General features: G+C 39.0%; 1 protein-coding gene across 4 annotated transcripts in view; it reads right to left on the bottom strand.

The window, feature by feature from the left end:
- Window positions 1-286: 286 nt before the first annotated feature.
- PIK3R3 (phosphoinositide-3-kinase regulatory subunit 3) overlaps window positions 287-24507 on the bottom strand; it is a 243370-nt gene continuing 219149 nt past the window's right edge. For 2 of the 4 annotated variants that reach the window (XM_053392565.1, XM_053392567.1), the window contains 9 exons: window positions 16666-16777; window positions 14052-14150; window positions 11339-11519; window positions 10528-10653; window positions 7172-7314; window positions 5579-5755; window positions 4250-4321; window positions 3512-3682; window positions 287-1431 (listed from right to left, as the gene is read on the bottom strand). In XM_053392565.1, the coding sequence (XP_053248540.1) occupies window positions 1233-1431; window positions 3512-3682; window positions 4250-4321; window positions 5579-5755; window positions 7172-7314; window positions 10528-10653; window positions 11339-11519; window positions 14052-14150; window positions 16666-16777 (1280 nt within the window). In that variant the 3' untranslated portion in view covers window positions 287-1232. The remainder of the gene's footprint in view (window positions 1432-3511; window positions 3683-4249; window positions 4322-5578; window positions 5756-7171; window positions 7315-10527; window positions 10654-11338; window positions 11520-14051; window positions 14151-16665; window positions 16778-24507) is intronic. The other 2 variants (XM_053392566.1, XM_053392569.1) reach the window with 1 other exon arrangement.

Below are 24507 nucleotides of genomic sequence, written 5' to 3'. Positions count from 1 at the left end.
TCTACCACTTTATATCTTTACTAGTCCCATTGAATTCAGCTACCCAAATATTTGTCTTATGGTAAGCCAGCAATGAATTCTAAGGTTATACAACCTGTACAATGGATTTCATGATTTAGGGTGCAATCCAAATGCATTATAAACACAGTTTTGTAGCCAGTTTCAACAGTATATAGACTGCACCCATAGGGGTTTTTTGTTTTGTTTTGTTTTTTGGTTTAGCAAGCCATTGAGAAGCAATCCATTGCACTTCTAAAGTTTTTTTAAAAACAACAACAACAACAAATGTTTTTAAAACAGAAAATTCATTGTTTAGCATCTTATAAACATGCCAGGTGCCAGCTTCATTCTGCTTAACATTCCAAAGCTTAGTATCTTTTAAAAACAAAATCTGACATCCTTGGAAGAAAGGAACCACATTTTGAAAATAATAAAGGGGGAAGTGGTGCAGTTACATCAGGTCAGGTTAGTTTTCAAAACAACAGAAGACTTTTTAGCTTTTATATTTCTCTCTTCAAGTTTTGGCAAGTGTGATTGCAAATGCAATCTACCCACCCCCCCAAATCCAGCAATGAAAGTAGTTTTGGTGGGTTCAATTTGGTTTCTTTTATTTGAAGACCGGTAAGTACTATTGAAACCAAAGTTTTGCTATGTTGGTAAAATATAAAGCAATATTTCCTTGAGGATATTCTTTTAAATAAGAACCTGAAACTCTCCCCATAATTCCTTTGGTCTCCTCTCACCAAATACCATGCTACATCAAGATGAGCCCTCATGTGTAAGTTTGTCTGACTTGCAGCCAAGCTGCTAAAATTAACAGGGAAGTTTCTGGAGTAGAGACTTTCCCTACATTTTCCTGGAGCTTAAGACTGAAAGACATTACTAATACCTCAGAAAAACAAAATCCAAGTAGAAGTTCCGCTGATGGTGCCTGGCAAAAGTTTTGCTTTTAGTTCTTTCTGTATGCATCTTTAAAGAGATAACTTGTTCCTTATAGGGAAAATGAGAGAGTCTCCTTATATAAAAACACAGCTGATCTTCAGGTAGCACCAGGGCACCAACCCCAAAGCTATTATTTTGTTGCTGTTAGGTCTCCAATTCACATTCATCAAATCATTTCTTGTGCAAAACAAGCAGTCTTAAGGAGAAAGAATGCCCTCTGGGTTTTAGTAAAAACTGTAGAAAAGAAATCCGAGAACCAACACTTCACCTATACTCCACCCTCCTAGAATTTATCTACAGAGGGAGGGCATCTGTGCGTTGACAGGATAAGCGAGCCGGACATTGAGGGAGTCATTGTGTTGGACAAGGGAGGTATGCTGGTAATGAAGGACTAATTCTTTTAGGGTAGTATAAAGGTTATATGGCTCTGCAAACCCATAACCTCTTGGAGTGCTGTAAATCACACAGTGTTTAACTTCACCATCAGCTCTGTTAAAAAAATAGAAAATTAAAAATTAACATGATAGTAATTTAGAAGGATTACAACAAGTGAGATACTGAAAAGTCATGATAAACATCAAGGAACCTTGGATACAACAGTATTCCTGTAATGATTTTCATGTTTAGAATGGCTTGCTGTCTCATGAATGCTTGTCACGATGCAGTGAAGGCTTTTTTAAAAAGCCTTTCAGGTTGTGACAGAGGTTCCTATTCTACCTGAATATCATCTTCCAAACCCTCTAGAGCTTAACTTTATACAATATATAACATATTTACAATAAATAGTTTTTTTGCCAGAGAACCTGCTTTTGGACTTAACTTTCAGTAAATCCATTTAAAAAAAATTAAAGCAGTTCAGGTAAGTGGCATTTAAGGTTCCAGTACTGTTCCTGGGCAGATCCTTATATATACTAAGGGGCTCATTGGACCAGAATACATAGGGCAAACATTCATTCAGTACTAAAGCACATATAATTCTATCACACATGTAAGCAGAATAAATGCCCAACCTACGAAGCATTTCAAGAACTACAAATTACCCATAATCTAGGGAAATGTACATCCTCTAGCTCTTGTAGAAACTTGTTTTGCTTATGTCACAAGAGCAGGAAGATACTAAACAATTTAACTTACTGACTGCACTAACATTATTGACAAAAGATATGATTGTGGACAATTCCCAACACATTATTTCCACAACATGGTGCCCTCTAGATGTAACTCCAATCATCCCTGACCATTGGCCATGTTGGGTGGAGCTGAATGGAGGTGGGGAAAGGCAATTAGCTCAGTGGTAGAGCGTCTGTTGGAAGATTAGAACAGTCAAAAGAAAGTTATTCACATAGTGCATAGTTAAACTATGGAATTTGCTCCACAACTAGTAGTGATAACCACTAACCTGGAGGGCTTTAAAAAAGAATTAGACACTAACCACAATGGCTGTGTTCTACCACCAAGGTTGGAGACACAGTATCCCCATAAATGCCAGGGAGAGTTCTGTTGCTGCTTTGTCCTGCTTTGGTATCTGTAAGAATAGGGTGATGAACTAGATGGGCCATTGGCCAATCCAGCAGGCTGCTCTTGTGTTTGTATGTGGAAGGTCCCAGGTTTGATCCCTGGCACTTTCAGGTAGGGCTGGGAGAGAACCCTGTCTGAAATCTTGGAAAGCTACTGCCAGCAGACAATACTGAGATAGATGGAGTATAAGACAGCTTCCTAAGTTCCTATACTGATCCAAACAACCAGAGGGCACCAGGTTGGGGAGGACTGGTTAAACTAATATGCCATGTTATAATCTAAATGCTAAGAAGAGACCACTGACCCATCTAAATGACTAATGATGAACAGAGACTGAATTAAATTTCTCTCACTCCTGCTACCAAAGCTATTTTAATTGCAGATGTTAAGACACCAGTCCTTTGCACTATTGTATCTATGAAGAGATCCCCTTTTTTTTTTTTTACTAAAATAGTGCATTTCTGAGCAAGATCTGGCTGCATGATTTGGAAGCAATAGCAAACCAGAAGAGTAGGCTCTAAGTAGCTGTTCACATGGGCAAATCAAGGCACTCAGTATTTTGACACTGAAAGCTTAAAAACACTTTAGAATACTTTTGTCAAGAGGACTAGGCAAAGAATGCAAATACAAAAGAGTCACAAACAGTATATAGATTATGGAACTGAGGTCTGGTTCTCTTAGTACTGGTTGTGCTGTGCCATTTAATTTACCATGTTTACTTGAATCTAATGCTCACCTTTTGGGGGCAAATTACACTGCGAAAATTGAGGTGCGCATTAGATTCAATGGCATGTTAGACTCAAATAAATACGGTAGAAAGCTAACCAAGTAAGCATTTAGTTATCTTTATGTTGCATTCTCCACAGTTTGTGTTAAACCCATTTTTAATTAAGAAAATATAAGGCAAAAAGCTATCCAAGTTATGCAGCCAAATTCTATACAGGGTTATTTTGATGCAAGTCCCACCAAATTTATTAGTCTAATGTGGCTGACTCCCCTGTAAATGCACAGAGGACTTGGCCTAAAATAAATCCAGGGAATCACTACTTACACCACAGAACAAGCATAACAGCCTTTCTTGCTACTTTCTCGAATTAAAAATGCTCCATCAGGTTTCCCACAAAGCAAATCTTCTGCTTGGATGCGATTGATATCTCCCACAAACCAAGATGTTTCATCATAATGTGGCAGATTTTCATCCTCCTCATTTGTAAAGTATGTACTAGGAAGAGACAACAAATCTTATTTCCTTAATGCAGGAATAATTTCTGTATTAGGATTACTTGTTCTTGCATGAAGCAATTCATGCAAACAACAACAGAGGCCTAACTCACATTATTTTTATACCACTGTTAATTCCTGTGTATATGGGACCAAGCCCTGGAAAAATCAGCAGTAGTTTTATGGTGCACAAGAAAACACTTTCATTGTCTCAGATGCTTACATTTCATCCATGCAAGATAACAGATACTAAGATTTTAAAAAATTAATTTGTACTAGTTATATATCACTAGTAGTAAATATGTTAGAGGGATGGATAGAGTTATTTTTTCTCTGAATGATTCTTCTGGAACTGTACACCACTAAGAGAAAAAATCCCTTGGTGTTATCTAAAAATCTATATGCATGACCAGATATTGTCACATGATTAAGAAAAAGTGTACATGGTCGTATGACAGCCACATGCATGTACACCAACACAGAGCTACACACTCCTGTCATGCACTATTTCTATGCACTTTAATCATCCATATTGCAAAATTCAGAGTGGTTGTACAAAAACACTTACTCAATATTTTCGTTTTTTATTCCAAGCCAGTCGTTTATTCGTTTCTGCCTCACTCCTTTATGATTAAGCCAGCTGCCAATGAGAGACAATATACTGTAATACGGTCTAATAGTTAATATAATCTACAAAAAGGACACTTAACAATTCATAACATTCTGAGGCCATAATTGGTCTTCCTATAGCAGTGTCGTTACTGAAGGAATATATCAAAACCTGAATTAGAAAAGGCATATACAGTTAGTTGTACTTACTGCATATGGCTGCACATTGTACAACATTTTGAGCCTTTTGGAAAATTGACCTCCTCTATGTAAGATTTTCACTCACATCCCTTCCTTCCCCCTCCTAGCAAGATATGGGATTTGCTCACTGGATATCCCAATTCCATTTAGTGGGTAAGCAGTTAATGCTCAGAAAAGCAGCTTATCTACGAGGGCGCTGGTTAGTTATCTGCTGACTTGGTACACCCAGTGTGGATTCAGTATAGGCTCTATTTCACTTCAAAGCTAACAAGAAAATTCAGCTGGAACCAGAAATGTTCCATACAAGACATGCTGTGGATTAGTTATTATTAAGCCAAGCACTTATTACATGAGTGCTGAAAAGGCTAACCAACTGTTAACATCCTTTCATGTTAAGTGCTCAGCTTCCTTTCCATTAATATATTTGGGCCAAATTAGATGAGACACCATTCACACAATTAATAGGAATTGTGTGAATGTTTTTTGTAAGTAAATTGAAAGAACATATCCCCCATCTGTGCTTTAAAGCCTGCTTGTAGCTCCAACAGTAGCTGAAGTCAGTTTTAAGAAGCAGGACCTTCTTTGTTTGGGCACCCTGAGTATGGAACTCGCTCCCGTTGGAGATGCTGTTGTCCCCCATGTTATCTATTCTCAAATGGCAAGTTAAGACATACATGTCATATCAAACATGAAGGACTTTTATTTTTAGCCATTGACTGTTTTATGATGCTTATGCATTTTAATGATTTTATGGTTGTTGAGTATATTTATTGACTAGTTTTTGTACTGTCCTAGAAAACCTTTGGGATGAAAGGCAGGTTTTAAATAAAACAAGTAAGTGAATAAGTACAGCAGACCTGATCTGCATCTGTACCAGAGTAGGGGTCTTTAATCATTAGGTGACATGAAGAGCCCAATCTGGATTGGGACACAAGTGGAGGGTTAAAGCTTCCACCCCCCCCCCACCAGGGTCTTAATCTAGCTCAGGGCCACTCTATTTACTTCTAAAATGACACCAACACAATTGCTAATTCTGTAAATGACCCTAACCAGAATACTGGAGACTCACAGACCGGCTATTACTTACACAAGGTACTGGTCTCTGATTTTGCGCAGCTGCATAAGATCAGGTTTGATACTGTTCATTTTCTTGTCAGTTTCCCGGTTGTCTAGAGCTTGCTTCTTCAAATCCTGTTCCAGTTGCAGCTTACTATCATGGATTTCACCCAGACGTGATTTTAATTTTTCATAATTCATCGCAATGCTGTAAAGAAGTGACTAGTTTTTAAAGGGTAAAAGTTACACACAAAAATAACCACTCTCATCTACAACTAAATAGTACATAGTGACTGTATTAGGCACTGTGGAAGACATTGGCTTCATTCATTCATTTCAGACTAAAAGTGTATCTACACAAGAGCTTCCTGATCCTTTTACAACTTAAGCACTAAACCACAGGTGCAGAAAGTCTACCTTGGAATAGCAGTTGTAAGCTGTAGAACAGAACATTCTAGCAAAAGCACCTGGACAATACTTCTTCCTCTCTATTATCTAAATATTATTTGGACGAAGACTTTCATGACTAAAATTATGCTAACAGAACATGATTCTTGATCTGAGCTTAACTGAAGAAAAAATGGAAAAGTTTGAGCAGTCTCAAAAGTAAGACCACATGCATCAGATATGATCCTAGCTGCATCTTATGCATCTTATGATCTTCCACTGATACTCTGCTGCATCTGTCTCCTTCTTCAGAGATAAAGTAGGTGGCCACAGCAGACAGGACCTTTTACATATTGGCAGAGAGGTTGCTGAATAAAACAGGGAGGGTGCTGCAGAGTCTGCTTTATTTGGGCATGACGGTTTTTAATTTGCCTTTCCTGTGTAGATTCTGCTGGTTTAATATAATATTGCTAGGTTGTTTTTTTATTCCATTTGTTGTTTTTATTATGAAAACACTTCTGAAAATTGCACTGTAAGCTGTATTAGAGGCTTTGTTAAGGAGAATAAAGATTTAAATTAATTTTAAAAATGAAGATAAGTTACCCTATTGTTTATTACAAGCTGCCCAACTACTACCATTTGAACTTCAGAAGTCATTTTGCCTGGATAAGATACCTCACACAGTTATTAGAAAAAGCATCCACACTATTGTTCATGTTGTTTCATTATCTAACAAATTATTTAATTGAGAATCTATGCTGTTAAGAACACTCTTAAGAATAGCCACCTAAGTCTAGCAAACTGTCTCCAACAGTGATCAACCAGATTTCCTTTTAGGTAGCTGCCCTTTCCTAAACCTTTTCCAGCTCTATTAAAATTCTGTCATTCCTTTTTCAGAAGAAGTTGATCTGGAGCTCTTTATCCTGCTTGGGATTGTGCTTCTTGAGTAATTTCAACTCAATCCATGATTTACTAAATTTTAAACATGGAAAAAGTTGCTATCTAAATTCAACAGAACATCAGGTAACATGCAGTCAGTTTCCTTGTAAATTTCATACAGTGCAGAAATTGCTTACAACAAAGGTGTCTGATCTATAGCACAGTAGTTATGTAACTAAATATGATGATATAGTGTACAGTGGAGGTCAATGGGAGAAATTATAATTATGGAGAACACAAATGCAGTTACTACCTGAGGCCAGGACTGGCAGCAGAAGTGGCATTTGGGCAGACCTACCGTTCAATTTCCTTCTCATTTCCTTCTCTTCTGAATTGTTCAATGTATTCTTTGCTATATCGCTCTTGGGTGTGACACTGCTCTTCAAATATTTTAATTGTTTCATTAAAAGCTTCTATTGCTGTTCTCTTCATTTGAATTTCCTGCACAGAAAAACCAATTTCAAAAATCACCATTACTCACCAGAAGCACAAAGCTGTAGAACTATTTTATTATTATTTTTACATAAATCAAAGCAGATAATTTATAGGTCTATATGATTTGATTCAGTATTGAAAAGTATATAATCCAAACACTGAGTGAATTACCAATTTAAAGTATCTAATCTACAAGACCCTCTTGGTTAGTCAGATACTCCTGCTTTGCCTTCTTTCACCTTGAGAAAAAAGTGACCATGTTGTCGTACAACTTTACTGAGCATTTCACAAAATAAAGCTATTAAAGCAGTTTACAAAACAAAACAAAACAAAACAACCCAAGTTCTAAGAACAATATCATTTCAACAAACTCTAAAGATATGCAATTGTTTCATAAATGACTGGTTACACACCTCAGGGAACGCCTTAAACAAAAATGTCTTCAATACATGCCTACACGGTGTGACACAAGGCACCTGTCTAATTTTGGCAGGTTACTTGAGAGACTGTCTTATGCCAAACACACCCAGCAGATTGCAGTTGTCTGGGGGAGGGTTCTGCAAGTTTCAGCATCTCAGAAGCCCACTATGCAGTAACTCGGAGAAGAGCTTTTAGTGTGGCTGCCCCTGTTCTGTGGAATAGCATTTCTACTGAGATATGACAGGTGCCCACAATCTGCAAACAGTTGAAGACATTTTTGTTCCAACAAGCTTTCCCAGTTGTATACACAAGTCTTTATCATGAGTCTCTACATGTTAGGGTTTTAATCTTGTTTTAAATGTATTTTTTTCTTTGTGTTTTTAACTGTTTTTAATTATGATATGTGTAAATCACCCTGAGATGGTGGTTTAAAAGGCTAAATTAAGTGCAATATTAATAACAGATTCTAAAGAGCTAGAGCTGCAACACTAAAAGTGCAGTTTCTAATACAAACTAAGTGCACCTCTAGGGCATATACACACATCATTTTTTTCTTATGCCACCTTTCCATAGATAAAACCATGCTTAAGGTAGCTTACAACTTGAAAAAAATTGTGTAATTGCAAATATAACAAAAATAGCCATTAACAATATCTAAAACTCATCAAAAAGTACACAACCTAATTAACAATTTCCACATTGAATCATAGTAAGATCCACAGTAAGCCCAAGGGAAGCCCCATAGAGTGTGTGTTGCAGGAATGCAGCCTTGAGGTTAGTAGAGTGGCCAAGCTATCTTGGTCCAGGAAAAGTCATAGGTGTCTTACTAACTGAAGCTGGTAGAAGACACTTCTAGCCTCCAAGGCCACCTATACCTTAAGTGACAAAGATGGATACAGGAGCACTTCCAGATAATATACCTGCTCTTTCAGAGGAGGTGCAACCCCATTCAGAACATGTAACTGACCTATATCCAAGACATAGGGACCACTCACCCACAAGACCTATGCCTTGTCAGAGTTTAAACTCAGTTTATCTGCTGCTATCCAACCCACCACTGCAGACGGATACTGGTCCAGCTTGCACAGCCACTCCATCAGATGTTACATAAAAACAGTGGTGTGTGTTATCAGCATACTAATAGCACTTTGCTCCAAATTCCTTAATGCCCACTCCGAAAGGCTTCATACAGATGTTAAAAAGAATTGGGGACATAGATAGGGACCCTGTGGCTATCCAGTTCCCATCACTCCTGTGGATTGGCTATGATAGCTAGGGGCTGATGGGAACCGGGAGTGCAACAACATGATTACAACTCTGAGTATACAGAATTGGGAGAAACTAGCTCCAATCCTGGTGATCAGCTACAGTGTCAGGATTGAAGCCAGGGCCTCATTTATACAAACCATCTACTCTATCTAATACAGTACCTGAGAGCACTCATGGATGGATTTCAAGTGCAAAGTTACACACATGCAAGTATATTTATAGGTATGAAGGGGAGACTTGTGGTGATTTTGCGAGTGACCTCTATTCACATGTCCTTTTTTGTTGCTCTGAATCTGCATAACCATGGCTTCAGACATAATTCCTAGCTAGCCAAAGCAGTTTGTACAAGTCACAGACTTGGATCCTGAGACCCATTAAATGCAACAAGACCTTGAGGTTACAGTGTTTCAGTAATGACTGCACAAGCAGAGACTCGGGAAGAAATATTCTGTGGTAGCATAAGCCTTACACAGTGTATTTACATCATCTTAGAATAATTTCATACAAACACCAAGGTCCATATTTTATATAACTCTTTGTGCTGACGTTAGAAAAAACCAACACAGAGACCCAGTACATTCAAAATATATTCCAAAGAGATGAATCAAATATTCTTACACACCATGCCAACTCTTGTCAATGGTGATGGGATACATGCCTCAAAGACTTTCTAGGGTGCATTTCAGTTTTTTCCTGTTAGTTTGCAGACTCATTTGTTTGCAATACTATTTGATTTAATATTTTAGTTTAATTAAAAATATATATATTAGCCAATGCACAGTGTGCAGTTCATTTGATGAAATAATCATTTGTGAGCACAGCTTTAGAAGCAGTAACTATGAGACAGACTGGCTCCTCAAAGTGTCAGCATAAAGAATCAAGCCAGTCTTGCACAAATTATTGTGCAATGCACACCAGCATAATGGCTTACACAAACAGTTCTTTACTCAGAATATTACCCAGTTTCTCAGTGCAAACACTTTCCATCAAGTTTCAACTTTGTTTCTATCAGTGCAAAATGCTTTGCTTTCATGGAAAATTTTGTTAGGAGGTAAGCTGTACTGTTTAAAGACCGGAGGTCCCCCCCCCCATTTCTCTGCTAGACTACCACTTAGCACATTCATGATGCTGTGCTGAAATGTTCCACAGCAGAGCATGATCTTCCTGATAGCTTGGCATCCAAGACTATACACTCAAGAATGCCATTCATTCAAAATCTGTAACAGTTCCCTTCTGCTGGACATTGCTCTAGCTATATGTTAGGTGGGAGCAGATTCCTTTTCCTATGCTGGCCTCTTAACATACAATGCAGGGGATAAAAAGTAGGTGGGAAGTGTGTATGTGTCTTTAGCTTTCCTCCCAGCTACTTTATCTGTGAAACCTCTCCTCCTAGCTGCTTTTGCTCCAGGCTGGCTCCAACACCAGGTTTCTCAGTACTGTGAGCAAAAGAGCACAGATCAAACACTGTTCACCCCAATTTGGATTGCTGTTAAACCCAAGTAACCATGAGAACACAATGCAGCAACACACCTGTGATGTTCTGGTGTATTCTTCATATAGTCTGTCATATTCCTTACTTTTCTCTTGATACTGGGTGTGGTACTCCTGAAGCTTTTTGCCCACGGCATCAATATTATCTTCTTTTACCAACTGATCCTGCATACATAAAAAAGAAAATAAGTATACTTCTCTCTGAAAGACATTCCAGTGCTGACCTATCTGCAGAACTACCCTTATGGAAACACAAGACAGTCTTAGCCTGAACAACAATGCCTCTCTATACATCTACCAAGACATTATCCTTAACTTCTGAACAATGACTATTCCTGTTACTCAGGAAATACGTATAAATGTTTGAGATTGTAGAATTAACAAATTAGTTTTGGGACCTTTTATTTGAGCAAGCACTTGCTTAATCAGCAATATTTCTTTTAGAGAGCATGGTAGGCTTTCAATACTCTAATGTTTCTTCTACAAAAAAAATATTTATACTATTTTGCCTTCGTAAACTTTATAGTTTGGAAGAGATACCAATAATGACAGGAAAAAATAGCGGGGAAAGTTCCAGATTTACTAAAAAGCAGAGAATCAGTTCATTTCTCTTGCAAGATCAAAGGTTTTATGCACATATAGCTATAGAGCCAATGAGAGACTACGGCAAGCATGAATTTAAAGGAGTGTATGCCAAATTAGGGACCAGCTACTTCCTAATATAGTGATGAATGCTAGTGTTCTCATACAAAACCCTGTCTTTAGAATTTATTTTTTTTATTAAAACTCAATAAAAACACACATTTAATGGTAATACAAATGGTAATACAGGGTTCTTTGAAAATCTCACCTGCTGGTATCTGGATACAGGATACATAAGCTTCACATCTAGTTTAGGGTTATATTGGGCAAGAGACTCATGGTGATAGTGGTTAATCAGTTCCACCACAGAAGTGAATGTCAGTGGATCAGAAAAACCGTATTTCCCATCCCGGTGATAAATTTTTATCAATTTATTGTTGCCACCCTTCCTGCAATAGACAGAATTAAAGAAAACAAGCATATCATTATGTCCATTCATGTTGCATACTATAAGCATGCTAAATCAAAAAGTCAAACAAACTCCTGCATAGTTACTTTGCACTACATGTTGTTGACTTGGTATGCAGCATCCCATGCAATACTGTAATTTGAGAGTAATATTCAGTCAAAAACATCTTAACTGTAGTTGTCACAGGCTTCACTAATTTGTAAAAAGGATTAACTAGAAGTTCAAGAATTACCGTTTTTCTAGTATTGAGGAATTGTATAAAGGAATAGTTGACCTTTTAGCACATCATATGGTCCAGTTACTTTGACAGTACTTGTTTCCTACAAAACTTCATGCCTAACAAGCTAGGTGGCCACTAATATACCTCACCAGTCTGTTTGCCATAGCTAGTCTTCTGGATTCAGTCTTGCATACATAAGTCTTGCCTACATGTACAAAGGGGCTACTCAGGGTTAGCGAATGAACTACAACCCCCATCCATCCCTCAGCACTGACCATGATGTTTGCACTGATGGGAGTCCAACAATATCTGAAAGGCAGCATGTTGACTATCTGTGGTTACTCAGGTAACAACAATGTTGGTACTTAACACTAAATCATGGTTAGTACTATGTGAATGAGCTGGAGTGAAATGCTGGGCCCCATATCTCCCCTATGAAGTTGAGGGAAGACTTCAGCAGTGTTTACATTCACTTTCAGGGAGTCCTGGCTTGTTATGTTTAAACCCAGAATCCTGATATAAAACAAACTCTGGTAAATTCCATAATCAGCCACCTTTAAGTAAAAACATGTGTTACAAAGCTAACTTGTACTAAGCAGAATTTCTTTTAAGCCAGGTTACCCAATTCAAATGTTATAACCAGCGAAGATTCCCTGTAAGTGAAATAAAACTCATAGTCTCCAGACTATGCATAAGTATGTGAGCCGAATGCATTACTTGGGCTCATTTACACATCACTAAACCAAACTTTTGCATTTGTGCAATGTGGTCACCATTTACCCTAAGTTTCTATGCAGAATGAGTCCAGGAACAAGCCTTGGGCTTGTGCACTCCCTCCATAGGCACTTTCACAGCAGAAATATGTATTAATAAAATGAGGCAGCCTACATTTACTTAATGATAAATGCCATTAATTTCTGCTGAGAAAAATAAAGCACTACGTTTGGGGACAACATTATAGGGAAGCTAAAACCTACCTATCACTCCCAATACCAAACGTATACAGCCATTAAGAATTCCATCAGAAAGCAAGACTAGGCTTGTTGGGGAGAGGAAAAGTTTATGATATCCCATCTCCCATCTGATTAGGAGGCAGGTACAAGTAGGACAACATTTTTAATCCTTCCAGTTTGGGATAAATGGAAAGTGTTCCTTACTTCTTTCTACCTATAATAACTTTGGGAAGAGGATTAAGATTTGACATGACAGAAGCAACAGTCTTAAGTGATGGGTAGCTTTGTGAGAGAAGTAAAGGGAGAAGAACTGGGGAAAGGGTTGAGATTCTTCATCCCTCCCTTTCCCATCTTTTAGCCATTGGTGAAATTACAGCATATGGGGAAGGCTATACAGTGGTGCCTCGCAAGACGAAATTAATCCGTTCCGCGAGTCTCTTCGTCTTGCGGTTTTTTCGTCTTGCGAAGCACGGCTATTAGCGGCTTAGCGGCTATTAACGGCTTAGCGGCTTTAAGAAAAAGGAAACAAACTCGCAAGAGTTTGCAAGCCCATAGGGAAATTCGTCTTGCAGAACGACTCAAAAAACGGAAAACTCTTTCATCTTGCGCGTTTTTCGTCTTGTGAGGCATTCGTCTTGCGAGGTACCACTGTATACACTTTGTACTAAGACATTCCAAATGTCCTGCAAAGGAAAGACAAATTCCTCAAAAAGAGGGGTTGAGATCCTTAGTTTGCTTATTTTATGCTGCCTTCAGAATTGAAATACTCAAGTTTTCTTTTAGCAAGAACTGGGGACAGGAGAGGAGAGAACAAGAAAAGAATGCGAAGAGCTACAGAGAAGTTGTAGGGTTCAACAAAGAGCTGTGCAAGGTCCTGAAGCCACATTACCCTTGCCCACTCTATTCTACCTTCACAGACGGAAGCCTCTGTAGTGTCAAAAAAGCTAGAACAAGAGTAGCCAACATGGTGCCTCCATATTTTGTGAACTACAAATTCCCAGCAGCCCCAACCAGCATAGCCAATGGTCGGGGAGATGGGAATTGTAGTCCCAAATATATGGAGAGCTACCCCTAAACACAAAATTGGTTTTAAACAGAAAAAGCTAATAATTCTCATGATGCCAAAGTCCACTACATTGAAAATTATTTGATGCAGCATAAAGCTGTTCATTCTGCGCTCTCTTTGTATAGCCTAGCAGAAAATGTAAACAAAGTTCCAAGATAATGAAAACATGTTGCTTGTATTTACACTAGCTACAAACACCTAGACAAATTTATCAGCAGGTACTACCTACAATTTGTGCAGGACAATAGAGAGGGCAAAGTCAAAATTATTTACCGCAATGTCAGTGTATAGTCTCCTTGTTTCTTTGTTGATGCATCCCGCACCAGGAATGTTCCATCCGGCATGTCTCGTAATTTGTCATTTACCTCTTCCCTGGAATAACAAAATGTAGATCAAAGTATTACTCATTCATAACAGCACCACTCATTGTTACAAGTGTGTGTGTGTGTGGGGGGGGTTCCTTTACTTTGGTTCTGAAATTATTTTTCTTTAAAACTGTCTCATTCCAGTTTTATATTGACCAATACATAATATCTGTAATCTGTTTTAAGAACTTTCAAAGGTAATTTGAACTTTTAGATTCTGGAAGCAGCTGCACCTGAAGCCTCATTCCTAAATGGAGGCCAATAGTTGAGCACCAACACTTAACTGTATCTGATTAAACAAACAAAGGGCTGTTTCATACTGCCCTAATGTCCTATAGAGAAGTTGTATTTCATTTATTTTATAACAAGATAGTAATTGTTTATTATAAACAATTAAAATTTATTGGTTTACAAGTAAATAGAAACTTTATACTGCCTAGGATGATATTCAAAATAAGACTAGAGGTTTATTATCTATCTAGAGACAGGAGAGCAACTGTGAAATTAAGGATTTCTGTTTGGCTCTCTGTACATATCCAAAGGCACCATGAAAGATCACTTATTCAAAGACTGATAACTTTCTAAAAGCAATGCTTGGCAGTTACTGGGCAGAAGAATTTCTTTCATGAGATAAAAAGAAGTTGCTGCTTGGCTAGCAGAGTCAAAATATTTGTAATTTGCACAATACATGCCCTGAGTATCATATTTATAATGTTTGTTCTCAAAAGTGCCATTTTTATCCCTGGTTTCTCCTTTTACATAGAAAAGAGGTTGTTAAACTGAAATGTGTTAGACAGATGGTCATGGATTCAATATGAAAAGATAATTTCATGGATTCAATATGAAAAGATAATTAAACTCAGGTTTCCTTTTATTTGTGACACTTAATATAAATGGTTTTATTTTAAAATTGCCAAATTGTTCAGGGTGGTTAAAACAAAAAGGGACAGTGAAGAGCTCCAAAAGGATCTCTCTGCAGTGAGTAAACAGGCAGTGAAATAGCAAATGCAGTTCATTATGAGCAAGTTTAAAATGGTGCACATTGGGACCATATTTTACATATATGCCAATGGGATATGAGCTACCAGTGACTGACGAGGAATGAGACCTTGGCATCATAGTGGACAATACTGACCCCAGTGTGAGGCAGCCGTGCTAGGGATCATTAGGAAAAGTAGTGAAAATAAAATTGCCAATATTGTAAAGCCATTATACAAATCTTTGGTGTGATCACAGTTGGAATGATGTGTACCAGTTCTGGTCACCTCATCTCAAAAAGGCTGTAGTAGAGCTGGAAAAGTTTGTGAAAAGGGCTACCAAATTGATGAAGCAGATGGAGCAGCTCTAGTATGAGGAAAGGTTACAACACTTGGGGCTTTTGGTTCAGATAAAAGACAAGTATGAGCAGACATGATAGAGGAGTGAAGAAAGTAGACGGGGGGGGGGATTTCTGTCTCTCATAAGACTAGAACTTGGGCACATCCAACAATTCTTAATGTTGGAAGATTCAGGACAGACAACAAAGTACATAGAAAAAAATCATATAGAAATCATTCTCATAAGTGGTGGTCAATTTAGATGGCTTAGAGGATGATTAGACAAATTCATGGAATATAACTCTATCAATGGCTACTAGTTATGATGGTTAGGGTCTGCCTCTACTGTTGTAGGCAGTATGCCTCTGAATAGCAGCTGGTGGTTGTCAGAGGTGAGCAGAGTGCTATTGTGCTCACATTCTGCTTGCAGGCTCCTCATGAGCATCTGGTTGGCCACCATGAGAACTGGATGTTGGCTATTATTTTGTCTGATCCAGCAGGCTCTTCCTATGTTCTTAACCCGGCCCCATAGTGAAAATTATTACAGATTTCTTAACTGTAATAAGATTTAACTGTTTTAAAATGGTGACAACACAGTCTAGAAAATGATATATGTGCACTAAATTTAAGATTAATCTGTTCATAATGTTACCCAAATAATAATAATACATTTTAATAAGTACAATCAAAGCAGGGGTATAGAAACATTGGCCCAGATGTGACTCCTAGGGCCTCTGGATCCTGCCTGCATTGCCCCCACCTCACTCTGTCCCTTTCCCGCTGCAATTATGTGTAAAATGGCTTTATTCAGGGACTTTTCCCTCCATGTGTGATGCAGCCCTCCACACATCACAATCAAGCTTCAAAAATGCCTTCTATTGGAGCAATTAAAAGTCTATTTTTGTCGAAAAGTGGTATGTAGAGGGCGTATGTGGGACATTCTTCCCAGAGAGTGCAGCTGAAGAAGAACCTTCCCTCTCTCTCCAATACCCCCCGCAAAAAAAAGGCTTCAATAAAGTTAAAATGATGCACATATAAGATTGTGGGTGGGGTATGCATGTGATTTGCATGTGGGGAAGGCATGCAGCCTCCAGAAGGCTGGCCAAGAGGATACACAGCCCTTGGGCTGAGAAATGTACCCAACCTATGATATAAAGGAAAGCTGCAAATAAGCCACATTCTCCTCCAGGGAAAAAAAAATCTTACCTTGAAATGTCTCCCCAGTACCATTCGGCATCCTGCAGTGATGAACTGCAATTCTCTTTTATCCCACTTGTATTTACTGGAGTTATTGGTTTGGAGGGCTTTGGAGGAAGAGCTGGAAGAGAGATTTCATTGGTTTACTTTTTTGGCTTTATAATGATATCTCAAAATATTAAATAAGGGATTCAATCAGGAAATAATACATTTTAGGTAAAGCATTGTATGGTACTAAAGACCTGAGAGAACTGAAGAGAAAGAAAAGGAAAGTGACAGAAATCCCTTTTCATCTGAGATTGTGGTACTAAATCAGAAATGTCTGGTTTTAATGATGTCTGGTTTAAATGAAAGATGATTTGGCAAGGAATAATCAATTACTCAAAATATTTTTCTATTTACTTCTACAATGCCTACCACACTAAAGTAGTTAAGATGATTCACTGACTTCTGTTTCAAAGGCTACTTTTAAGTGCCCTAAGTACAGTAGTTCACTGTTCTTGCACATGCTGAATCAAGCCAATTTAAATTATACTGAACTTTAACCTAGTCATTCAAACTCTGAGTTGCTGATCAAGCATCAGATTCAGTTGACAGCATACAAAACAGCCAGATTCCAGGATAGAGGTTTGGCTTTTTACTATATCCTCCTCAAATTGCGCACGTTCACATTTCTCACATCGATAGCCCACCTTTCTTCTGTAAGTTTGGGCACCAGTCACAGTTCTGCCTTCAGTGACAATACAATACTTGAGCCCAGCACCATGAGAGAGTGGGGCTGATGAAGAGTAACACATTTTGTTGCCTGGCAACAATTCTGAAGTTGACTGTGAAGTGCTTAGGGGACACATCCTACTTTTTTCAAACTACAGCAACATACTTCCATGTTCTGCATCCAGAGAAGACTGGCCCTCCAAATATATAAGGAGAATAGTACATAATCCAAATTCCAGCCCTTGACCCTAGGACTGGCCATCCTCTAATCTATTTTACTGAAAATTAGCCTAAGGCTATGCTTGCAAAGACCAGGGCATTTTTGGATTGGCTTTATATGTCTGTGTAGCCACCCTGGCAATTTATGTTGCACTGCAGTTTCATGCCATAAAAGCCGCTGGACTACTGACAAAGTGTCAGGACTTCATTTTGTGTCAAAGTACTATGATGCTAAATAACCAAATATTGTTTCTTCATTTGTAAAAAAGTATCAATCCACATTTTTTGTAACATACTGTTCAGTTTTCTAAAGGTCTATTCTTTCTCAACACTGTGGAAAAAAGTGTGCAGGAAGAATATTTTAATGAATTATCTACTGGACTTAGCAACATCCTCAAATTAAAACATTGCCTGTTAGTACACTACAGACTTGAGTGTGCAAGTGAAAAAAGTATCAAGATTAAGAATTATTCTTCAAGTTTACTTGAGATTTTTTAAGAACTTCAGAGATATCAGATTGCATCAACAAAAGGATAACAGGCTGCTTCACACATATAAAGAACATATACCACATTCATATAATTATGAATGAAGGTGCTATATATGCACATCTTGCTTGAAGAGGTTACACTCCTGAGAGGCTAGAGCAAATCTACAAATCCCTGTGTCTGAAACTGCTGCTATTACCCTGGTGGAGAACCTATGCTGGGAGCTACATGTAGAGACTAAAACCTTTTAATTCTCTTGGACCTATATAGTGTTTCTGATAATCAAGAAAGATGGTATGGATGATATCGTCTACCAAGGATGCATGATAGGAGTATTGCATCTTGGTTCCACTCTTGGTTGGGTAGACCTCAGAAGGTAGTGCTTGGGTCAGGACCCCTGCCCTTTAGTTGCGCTAGGCCAGGGCTAGCCAATATGGTGTCCTCCAGATGCAGTTGCACAGCAGATTGCATCATCCCTGATCCTGGACCTGTTGGCTGGGGCTGATTGTGGAGGTAGTCTAATAACATCTAGAGGACACCACATTGGCTAGACCTATGCTAGGGAGTGCTGTATGGTTTAGCCTTGTTCCCCATACCCTTTAAATATATATTCAGAACTACTGGAGATTTTATCAAAGGATTTGGAGTTGAGCTTATTAGTATGCCAATGTCACTCAGCTCTATTCCTCATTTTCCAGAAAAACAAGGTGAGGTGGTTGAGTGGATTCCTGGCATCTGTAATGGATTGAATAATGATTAATAAACTGAAGCCAAATCTAGACAAGACAGATGTTGAGAATGGGAGGTGTGACTGATCTAGAAGCTGGTGACTTTCCGGTGCTGGACAGTGGTCCTATGTGGGTGGGTGTGTCTCCCCAGTCACCAGTCAGGGCTTAGAAGGCACCCTAAGCCAGCACAAGATTGTTAAACACCAGGGGCCAAAGCTTACTCTCTCAGTGCTACTCTTTGGGCAAAACCCTGCAGATAGTAAGGAAGCCACCTTAACAAGAGTTCTAGCAAAAGCCAGAACATTCAACATATAGCAATCAACCAACCAGTACACAAAGAAAGAAAACTACATAGGGGAAGGCAGAAGAAAGGAGGGGAGAGAGAAAAGATCATGAGAGAAGGTAAATCTCAGGCAGCCTACTCTGCCTCTCACCTGGGGTACTATAACCCCAATACTACCTCTCATTTAGGGGTGATGATACCCACTAGATTGACTTATTCTGACAATACATGGGGGGGAACCATTCATATAGTGAGCGGGGGGGAGACAGAGAGAGTCATCCAACAGTCAGCACCAAATACAATCAACACCCTAACAGAGCACCCCTGAATCATGCAGTTCCACCCTGAGAGTCTTACACCCATTTTATCATCTGAGGGGCCAGTTCAGTTTTAGAGTAGTTAAATTTGTCAGTGAGATTTAGTCTTTGTTACATATAGGTCAGCTTGCAAATATTTATTTATTCACTATTAAAATAATTTATATATTGCTTTTCAGACTGTCTCGCCAGAGTGGTGCATGCTTTGGTTATCTCCCACTTGGACTATTGCAATGTGCTCTATGTGGGGCTACCTTTGAAGGTGACCCGGAAACTACAACTAATCCAGAATGCAGCAGCTAGACAGGTGACTGGGGGCGGCCGCCAAGACCACATAACACCAGTCTTGAAAGACCTACATTGGCTCCCAGTACGTTTCCAAGCTCAATTCGAAGTGTTGGTGTTGACCTTTAAAGCCCTAAATGGCCTGGGCACAGTATACGTGAAGGAGCGTCTCCACCCCCATCGTTCTGCCTGGAGGCTGAGGTCCAGCGCCAAGGGCCTTCTGGCAGTTCCCTACTGCGAGAAGCAAAGCTACAGGGAACCAGGCAGAGGGCCTTCTCGGTAGTGGTGCCCGCCCTGTGGAACGCCCTCCCATCAGATGTCAAAGAGATAAACAACTACCTGACATTTAGAAGACATCTGAAGGCAGCCCTGTTCAGGGAAGTTTTTAATGTGTGACATTTTAATGTATTTTTAATCTTTGTTGGAAGCCGCCCAGAGTGGCTGGGGAGGCCCAGCCAGATGGGCGGGGTACAAATAAATTATTAATTGTTATTATTATTATTCATTTCAAGAATAACAAAAGTGGACCCTCCATTGCACCTCAGGACAGAATGCCAGCATAGGAGCTGTGTGGCACCCAGCTCTGTCTTCCAGCACTTTGCTGCCATTTCCTGCCCCTGCCCCTGGGGGTAAGTATTTCATTCTCCCTGAGGATGAGACTGGCTGTGTATGGCCCATCCCCTTCACATGTTTGAGAGTCCTTCCCGAGTTCTCGGCAGTTTGTGAATAACTCAGGAATGGACCTGTGTGCAGCTGGGCATTTTCAGAAGGCCAGGTACACCTGCCAAACAGTTAATCTGTGGGTGCCTGAACACACACATATGGAGAGGAGAGTGCTAGACCTTTTGGAGGATCAATCCATGTTGCTCTTGCAATGCTGCATTTCCGTTAGATGCACAAGCTAAACAGAAGGCAACCTAAGGCTTTCTGCTCCACTTCACAGAGCACCTAGCAACTCAGGCTTATTTGTGCAGTTTATGCACACCCAGAAACTCGAATAAGATATTTGAGTACAAGCCTGATGTGCCAAGTACTCTATGTGGAAGAATGGAAAGATGGCCTAAATGACAAGGAGCACACAAATAAGGGTGTTAGTTCAGTCAATCTCCCTTACTCCACACTGTCTGACTTGGACATTACAGATATCTGGACTGTGACGCAAGTTATTTCTTAATTTAAAATATTTATATCTTACCTTTCTACAATTGCTTAAGGCCACTGACAACTTCAATTTAAAACCATTTCATTCAAAGTAAACATCAAAACCAAATCAAATTCCTCACCCCATCTAATATTCCCAAACAAATGGGACTTTCATCTAAAGGCAAGGAAGGAAGAAAAATGATATGTGGTGGTGGTGTGTTCATTCATTCCACAAAGCTGGTGCAGCCCAAATAACACTCTGCTTACCATTAACAAATAACCTCCCTGGTAGGAGAGCAACAGGGAAGTTCTCAATGAAGATCTTAAAAAGTTAGTGGGCTCTAATGGGGAGTGGTCTTTTTCAAGTCCAATTGCTGGAGGGTGAGCTTGAGGAGTTTGCAGCTGGGGAAGACAGAGTTAATCCTTCCCTTTCCAGGTGCACCTTTTAGGAAAATCACCCATGCAACAATTAGGCAGTTAACCCTTCTTTCTCCAGCTGCAACCAATAATGACAAATACATTTATAAATACATAAATTCAAAAATCAGCATATGAAATTGGGCCAAGAACTTCAACAGCAGCAGTGCAACTGGCAAAGTACAGTCAATTATGTTTCCATCTGCCATCCCCCACAAACAGGCAGGCATATGACATTCCACACTAACTGCAGTACAGTATTTGAATAGTCTTCAGCAACCCCACTTATGGCACACAGCAGTAGTGAATCCTGGAAATTATAAAAGTATAGATAACTTGGTGCAAGTTCTCTACTTCTACTAAAAAAGGATAACAACAGCATATCAGATGCAACTGGGGGTGGTTGGAAAAGACACTGCTTTTCCATGGGAAGAAATAGATTCAAGATGCATACTTGCTCCGATAAAGCAACAAATATACTACTGATAATAGGTACACTTCACACTCTCAGAGCCTCAAGCCTCCCAGTCAACATAATCTCCACCTTGTCTTGATTCAACTTCTGCTTGTTAATTGTCATCTACCTTAAGAGAGCTTCCACCAACCAATTCAGAGAAGTTGCTTAAAGAAAAATAAAGCTTGATGTAGTGACAGCAGTATATTGATTACACCTAACCACAAAGCTCTGCATTATCTCTCCTGGTGGCTTTATAGATATATTAAGTAATATAGGTGATAAAACTGATGTCAATGGAACCAACTATTACATCTCCCAGAGGATGGGCTGGCTTCTATACTAACCACCATCTGGGATTGTTCTAACAAAATGACACAGAGTGAAATCAGTGAGATGCCAACGTCTACTAGATGTTCCAGATGATGCAGTAAGATACTATGGTCCACAATAACAAATGCTGCTGACAATCAGAAGGGAAGCATCCCCTATATCTCCAAATTAAAATGTTCCACCAGGGCACCTAAAAGTACATCCCTATTTTGTTGAACAGAATACAAGCATATTGAACCAAAGTGTAAACTACACATCATGGGACTCTGAAATATTTCCTTATACTTAAAATAAAAATAAAAATCCCAAACAGACTGGGTAGTCTACATGGACAGTTGGTCACAAGGTCACTGCTTCACCCTCCTGCCCAAGACCTTTTCTAGCTCAGAATTACTTCCCCAAATTGCCATTTTACTGGAAGTAGGAAATACCACACATTTTTGCTTTGTCGTATTCCTATTTTTCTCTAAGCTCTACAGGATATTCTAGGATTATTTTAATTTAATGGTTTTAAATCCCCTCCCCACTGGCCATTGTTGCCATGCAGCAGTAGCACATTTCCCCAAGAAGCAAATTGAGATGAAGCTTCCTACCCAAACATTCTTCTATATTGCCAGACTGGTGCCTGTGGTTCCTGCCTTTGGATGCAGTGGAGGCTGAGGAATCCAGCTAGTCTCTATGGCACAAAAAGAGTGCCGGAGAGCAGCTTCCTGCAGTCCTCCTTGGTTTTTCTTACTGAACTGGCACAGAGGGAGTAAACCGCAGGGAGTGATAAAAGGCTCCAACAGTTCTGAGGCTAGAAGCCCTCTTTGCTCTTGCCTCTCTCTCTTTTCAGGACTCCATAAAAGCCTGCCCACTGTCCCAGGCTGGAAACAGCGGGGACTGGCAGGAAGTTTCTGCCTCTCAGAAAAAGCCTTTTACCCCTGGTGGTGGACCCAAACCAGTGCTGAATGCCTTCCTACCTACAAGGGCAGAAAGAAGACCAATCCTAAATATCAAGAACTTAAAGAGACATTAGACAAAATAAGGCAAAGTAAGACTTATTTTGTATATTGGGGGTGGGAGGAACCTCAAAACCTCCTCCTTGCGCACCACAAAGCAAGGAGGTGGGGAATACCACAGGGAAAGAATGAAAAATGATTCTGCACTTGAAAAATACTTGTTTATAAAGGAATGTATCTTGTTGAAAATGAGTGGGAAACTGCTCTAGGAACTGGTTGCAAAAGGCTTATATTTTCTTAACATTAAAATATCTTAATTTATTTGCTACATTGAAAGCTCTCTTAAAATCACTGGTACTATTCATGGAAAGATGGAACAGTCCCATGAAGGTACCTCAAGACTGGCAATAGGTCCTCACATTTATAAGGCATTTGTACCTTTTGATATTATTTGTACAGCGAATATAACACAATAGCTTCTATGGTCAATCAGCATCTGCTTGGTAAATTAGTATCCATTTGGAACGAAGCTGCAATATAAAAATACAAATCCTTCATTCTATAAAGCACAATTGGTGAAGTATTTAATTTTCTGATTTAACAAGTCACTTTGGTCACTTGCAGGAACTATCCACACCTGTTCCAGCAGTACTAGCGTAATAGTAAATTACAGAATTAAGTGACAGTATTAAAACAGTGCTAGAGATGCAGGAGCATAACGGTTGATTTTTTATTTAGTATTGGTTTTATAGGCTGCCTTTTGGGATATAATGCACACAAGGTGGTTTATAGTATAAATAAAATACAAAAAGGAAATTCAAACAATTCCAAAATAACATTATGTAAGGATGTACATAGGCACATGGACTTTAGAATAAGCTCCCAAATTTAATTTTACAGCCACCAAGCATAACATAATTTAATGTGTTACTGTGGAGAGGGGAATAAAATGATAAAGACTTAAAACAGTCCACTATGAAAATGAGGATTTTCCCATGTTTCACTGAAGCAATACAACAGCTACCAAATCACCTAGAAAACTTAGTGTTGAATTGCACTAACAAATTAAAGGGCACCTTTTACTCCTCTAAGTTATTTTCTGCCTCTTGTGTGCTCTTGATAGAATCCTAGAAAACCCAGCTTTCATTTTTCAAAATATTGCTTTTAGCCTTTTCCTCCATAAAATTATGTTTGATATTCAATATTTCATTGTCAAGCAAGTTGCACTTTCCCTGAATTACGCCAAACCATATTTATGCAAAAAGAAAAGAAAATCCTGATTTCGCAGAAGGCTCAGATTTTATTTGTTCACTGAAGCAGAAACAGCTACTAATGGCAGTTCAAAAAACTATGTTTAGCCATTTCCTCAAGATTAAAAAGTGAGTGAATCAACAAAACCTTTCTTCTGTATTTGTACATAAGCATGATCAGATCTAGACTTCAATAGCTAGCTGGTATGCACTGCTAAGTTACACAATTTCTCACAAAGGCAAAGATAAACACCATTTCTCACAGTGGAATGGTTTCTC

This window comes from Podarcis raffonei, chromosome 6 (assembly GCF_027172205.1).
Source record: "Podarcis raffonei isolate rPodRaf1 chromosome 6, rPodRaf1.pri, whole genome shotgun sequence".
NCBI classification, from domain to species: Eukaryota; Metazoa; Chordata; class Lepidosauria; order Squamata; family Lacertidae; genus Podarcis; species Podarcis raffonei.
This window is presented reverse-complemented; position numbering and strand designations above follow the sequence as displayed.